Source organism: Myotis brandtii, unplaced genomic scaffold, assembly GCF_000412655.1.
Source record: "Myotis brandtii unplaced genomic scaffold, ASM41265v1 scaffold38, whole genome shotgun sequence".
In the NCBI taxonomy this organism is placed as follows: Eukaryota; Metazoa; Chordata; class Mammalia; order Chiroptera; family Vespertilionidae; genus Myotis; species Myotis brandtii.
The window spans coordinates 1734119-1739978 of record NW_005364596.1 but is presented as its reverse complement, the minus strand read 5'-3'; the positions used below and the strand labels follow the sequence as shown (position 1 = coordinate 1739978).

Here is a 5860-nt window from a genome sequence, read left to right as displayed (position 1 = left end):
GTGGGTGATAGAGGGTGGCGCCCCAACCCCCCTCCACGGGCCTTGCTCTGTGTGTAATGGGGTAGAGCCATAACCTCCCCATTGGCCCTGCTCTGAGTGTGACAGGGTGCAGTGCCCCAACCCCCTGATCCGCCCCTTCTTGAGTGTGACAGGGGGCGGTGCCCCAACCCCCCAATCGGCCCTGCTCTGAGCCTGACCAGGGGCTGCACTTAGGGATTCCTGCCCTCTTCTGCCACCTGGGAGCAGGCCTAAGCCAGCAGGTCGTTATCTCCCGAGGGGTCCCAGACTGCTAGAGGGCACAGGCCGGGCTGGGGGGGACCCCCTCCCCCCGCCCCCTGAGTGCACAAATTTTTGTGCACCGGGCCTCTAGTCCTATCTAATAAAGAGAGAATATGCTAATTGACGCTCACACCATTGTAAAGATGGCGGCGCCCACAGCCAATAAAGAGGGAATATGCTAATTGACTGCCACACCCCCAAAGATGGTGGCGCCCACAGCCACAAGATGGCAGCACCCAGTCCCCTCAGGCTCCCAGCCACCCAGGGCCGCCCGAGGCGCAGGTAACCAGGGCCGGCAGAGGCTTGCGCTGCTGACAGTGGCAGCAGCAGAAGTGTGATGGGGCATCTCCTTCCCCTGGTTGCCAGGTCACCTCCCGCCCCTGAGGGCTCCCAGACTGTGAGAGGGGGCAGGCCAGGCTGAGGGACCCCCCCTCCAGTGCATGAATTTTCATGCACTGGGCCTCTAGTTCAGTAATAAAGAAGAAAGAACTATTGATACATGAACAGAATGAATGACTCTCATAGGCATTATGCTAAGTAAAAGAATCTAGTCTCAAAACGCGACCTGCAGCCCTAGCCTGTCTGGCTCAGTGAATAGAGCGTCAGCCTGTGGACTGAAGGGTCTCCGGTTCAATTCCGGTGAAGGGCACGTACCTCGGTTTCAGGCTTCCAGCCCTGGTTGGGGTCATGCGGGAGGCAGCCAATTGATGTGTCTCTCTCACATCGGTGTTTCTCTCTCCCTTCCACTCTTAAAAAAAAAAACCAATACAACCACTACCTAATGTGATTCCATTTATATAACTTTATATAGCAAAGGGAAAATCATAGGAATGAAGAAGAGATCATCCCTATGATTTTCAGGGTTGGGGGCAGGGAAGCATTTTACTACAACAAGATACTCTGGGGTGATGGTGGCACTGTTGTGTATCTTGATTGTGGTAATGATTGCATGGTTATGCGTTTGATAAAACCACCATTGAGCTATACTGGGAAAAGTACATTTTACTGTATATAAGTTTTTAAAATCCTTTAGGGAATTAATATAACACTTAGTGTTTTGTTTTTAATGAATTTATCTTTTAGATGAATTTAGATATAAAATGAGCCTGATTATTGCCCATGAATTTTACTTTTAATACTTGGGCATATGTGTAGGTTATCTCTATTTTAATAAAATATGTACTTGGGATTTCACGCTAACATCTGGCTTTTCAGTGTCTGCATAATGACCTGTGTTCAATTTGTCCTCTTTTTTGTTGACCTGGGAATGCTTTGGCAGAGATTTCAGAGGATCACCAGGGATAACTCAGATTGCAGAACTTACCATTGTTTGTTTTCAGTTCTTTCTTTTTTATTGGAACTTACATTGTTTGGCCAGAAAAAAACACAAAACTTTATTCATGTGACTTCTATTTAAGTAATGAAAATATCCCCAGAGCTTTCTTCAAGTAGATGAATGATACATGTTTTCCAGTACCAGTAGAGGCTACCTATTTTTAAACTTAAAGCTATTAAAACAAGAAGGTTTAAAACAATCTAGATTTGTTCTGATTATCAGATTTAGTTCAGAAAAATTGTGTAATGAGCAAAGTCACCCCAGTAAATTTAATTAAAACAATTTTTTATCTCTTTTAACATTCATTGAAACCCAATGGTTAATTACCTTTTTGTTTTGTTTGCTTTCTAGCTGTGGATCGATCCATTTCAACAAGTCTCTCAGATGCAAGAGATGCCTTAGTGAATGCTGTGGTGGATTCATTGTCTGCATACAGCTCAACTGTCTCAAATTTACAGCACTCTGTGTTGATCGCACCCAGCTCCCTCAAGTTGTTTCCTCTCTATGTTTTGGCCCTTCTCAAACAGGTAGCTCTCTATACAATATTACATTTAATAAAGCCTTTAAAAATTCTCGATACATATCCAACGTGGATATCCCCGGGAGGTCACTCTCCCCGGGGCTCTGTCCAGGTGGGGAGCATAGGGCTCTGCCCGGTGATGTACAGTCCCTTTCCACAATGTTGGAGAGAAAGCCGGGCCTAGAGTCTGCGCCTGCATATTCCTACAGCTTCTCAGAGTCTTGTGGACAATGACTGAGGAGACAAACCATGAAGGAAACATCTAAAAAAAATAAAATTCTCCTCTTTGTAATACTTTAAGCAATAAAACAATTTAAAAAAAATAAAAAATAAATAAAATTCTCGATACATAAGTGAAGAAATGAAATCTAGGCTTTTGGGTTTTAAAAAAATATTTAATTAGAGGATTATGTAGTTTACCATTGGAAAGGTTTAGAAGAACAGGAAAAGATCACCGGAAAGTCGAGGTATATAGATACATGATGACTGTTGTGAGACCCTATGCCCTTACTCTTCAATATGTGGGAGCAGCCTCATAATGGTGTGCTTATAGTGTACTCTGTGTGTGCTTCTGGACAGAGACTCGGGGAAAGATTAATACTCATTGAACATCTTTCCATGTCTCAGGCAACATAATAGATGTTAGATACATATCCTCTTAACTTACAGCAACTGAGAGAGGTGAGTATCATTTTTCCTGCTTTGTTGATGATGATAATATAGCTTTGAGAAGCTAAGTAACTTGCTCACATACCTTTCTATTAAATGTCAGAGCTGAAAATAGAATCTAGGTTTGTCTGATTTGAAGGCCATGCTTTTTCCATGATGATGGTATATGTTTGTTTGTTTGTTTATTGCATATATTTGTTTTAATATTTGTCTATTATATTTATGTTTTATTTGAAATTTTGTCTTTTTTTATTTTTAATGTAGAAAGCATTTAGAACTGGTACAAGCACACGCCTGGATGATCGTGTATATGCCATGTGTCAAATAAAGTGTCAGCCACTTGTTCACCTAATGAAAATGATTCATCCCAACTTATACAGGATAGACAGATTGATAGATGAGGTATGATTTCTTTTAGTAAATTTGAAGTTTTTAAATTTAAATGTTTTTGAATATCTTGATTCCTTTGGTAAGATAGCAATGCCTTTATTAACAATTTTTAAATCCATTTTTTCCTTCTGGTATTAATGCATTAATTAAGGACACTATGGATTTGATTGGACAATAGTACTATCCGGTATTATCTGTGGTTATAGAATTTTCAAAAATAGTTTCATGTGGGAAGTAATTTCTTTTTGTGGGATTGCTTATAATATTTATTATAAAGCCAAGTTGTAGACTAGACATTTCTGTATATATTTTATAGACATTGACTGTTTCTGATATGATCAGAGTGCAATTTTTATTATATTATAAATTGGATCTGGTATCCATCAGTGTTTTTAATATGCAAATATGTAGTATGTGTTTTCTTCCTTGTATTCAAACTCTTTAGAATCTTCTCTGTATTATGTTTTTAGAGTAATATAAAAAAGTAACTTGCTTTGCAGCAGATTTAATAGTCATACATTTAATATATCCTGATCCCCAAATGGAAGGGAATGGACCGATTGTTTCATGTATTTGTGTTTCTCTCTTTTTAATTTGAATACATCTGAGTGTCTTGATTCTACAGCCAAGGTAATGTTGTAGTATCAGTAATTTTTTGCATCCTACAATATCCTCAGGTGTTATTTTCCATATTTTCATAAAGAGTTGGTGGCCATTAGCTTCCAAACTGCTATAGCAATGTCAGCTCATTCACAGTCCATCTGTTTTTGTTTCAGGGTGCAATACATGTTAATGACAGGGTCGTACCTCAGCCACCTCTTCAAAAATTGTCTGCAGAGAAGCTGACAAGAGAAGGTGCTTTCCTTATGGACTGTGGCTGTGTAAGCATCCTCTCCTGACAAAGCCTAACACTGTTCCAACAAAAGGAGGAACACAGGGCCCAGATTAGTCAGTGGAAGGTGGATTAGGAGCTAAGAGGCAGTACATTGGTAACTGGCACAAGAGGTCAATACATGTTAGACTTTTCTAGTTGGGTATTATTTTATTATAGATTAATAAATGTTATTATCATGGATTATTTGCTGTCCTAGATTATGTATATTTGATACAGAGCAAAGTTCCTGTTTTCAAGGATTTTATCATTAGAATCATAAAATTCAAAGGGACCTCAAATTTGTCTAGTACAATTTATATCCGTTGTTAGAAATGCCATTAATGATTAGGAGTTCAGGAGAAGTCACTGGGCAGAGTAGTGGTGAAGGGTGTTAGAATGGTCACGTTGGCTTCATAAATGATACCTTATGAGCAGGAAAAGGATTCCAATAGCCGTGGAGGGGGGATGGAAGAGCACATTAGTGAAAATAATAGAGACAGTCATTGAAATAGTGGAGAGGAAATACTGTGAGCCAGTTACCCTGGTGAAAACATTGCATTCATATTGGGGGAAGGGAGAAGGTGAGACATATTTTATGGGAAACTTTGAAGTTTAAGCAAAGAAGATATGAAACACTCTTACGATTCCTGGGTGTAGATTCTAAATGTACAATTCTATTTCCTGTTTACGTTTCTGCTTTATTTGCAATAGTATATTTTACCTCTTTTATTCTTGATAATTTTGAGAAAATAAACTAATGTGTTTCTGATTAAGAAATTTTAATATCTGGTTTTTTGTTTATAGGTTTTTTACATTTGGGTTGGAAAAAGCTGTGACAACAACTTCATAGAGGATGTGCTCGGGTGTCCTAATTTTGCATCAATACCACAGAAAATGGTCAGTGGGTTTTTATACAGCATTAACTTTGTATGTGCTTGTTTGTTTGAAATGTTTTTTATTGAGATAAAATACACATAAGATTCACAGTTTTTAACCATTTAAAGTGTACAATTCATTAGTTTTTAGTATATTCATAATGTTGTACAGCTATCCCCCGGATCTAATTTCAGAGTCCCAAAAAGAAACTCATATCTCCCAATTCTCCCCTCCTCCTTTCCCAGCAACCACTAATTTCCTTTCTATATCTGTGGATTTGCCTGTTCTGGACATTTCATATAAATGGAATCATACATGTGGCCTTTTGTGTTTGGGTTCTTTCATTTCTCACAATGTTTTCAAGGTTCATCCATGTTGTAGCATATATCAGTATTTCATTCTTCTATATGACTAAGTAATAATCCATTGTTTGCTTACACCACATTTTGTATATCTAACCATTCATTCATGGGCATCTGGGATGTTGCCACTTTGGGGCTATTGTGAATAGTGCTACCATGAACATTTTGTGTACAAGTGTTTCTATAAACATGTTTTCAGTTCTCTTGGGTATATAACCTAGGGTTAGAATTTCTGGGTCATATGGTAAACTCTGTGTTTACTTCTTAAGGAACTGACACACAGTTTTATATCTGATATAAATTATTTTGCTGATAACATATTTCATTTGGCCTTTATTGTGTGTGTGTTAACCAATACCAAAGAAATATGATTATGAAATCAGTTCTCTCCATTTAATTTATGGAAAAGGTCTACCTTGCCCCTACCTTGGTTGGAGCATCATTCCGTACACCAAAAGGTTGTGGGTTCGATTTCTGGTCAGGGCACATACCTAGGTTGCAGGTTGGATCCCTGGTTAGGAAGCATACAAAAGGCGAACAATTAATGTTTCACT

At 38.8% G+C, this 5860-nt stretch overlaps 1 protein-coding gene across 4 annotated transcripts in view; it reads left to right on the top strand.

Annotated features, from left to right (window-relative positions):
• Window positions 1–5860, top strand: part of SEC24B (SEC24 homolog B, COPII coat complex component) — a 72104-nt gene that overhangs the window by 63612 nt on the left and 2632 nt on the right. For all 4 annotated transcript variants that reach the window (XM_014544730.1, XM_014544729.1, XM_014544728.1 and 1 more), the window contains 4 exons: window positions 1967–2142; window positions 3069–3206; window positions 3971–4075; window positions 4873–4965. In XM_014544730.1, the coding sequence (XP_014400216.1) occupies window positions 1967–2142; window positions 3069–3206; window positions 3971–4075; window positions 4873–4965 (512 nt within the window). The remainder of the gene's footprint in view (window positions 1–1966; window positions 2143–3068; window positions 3207–3970; window positions 4076–4872; window positions 4966–5860) is intronic.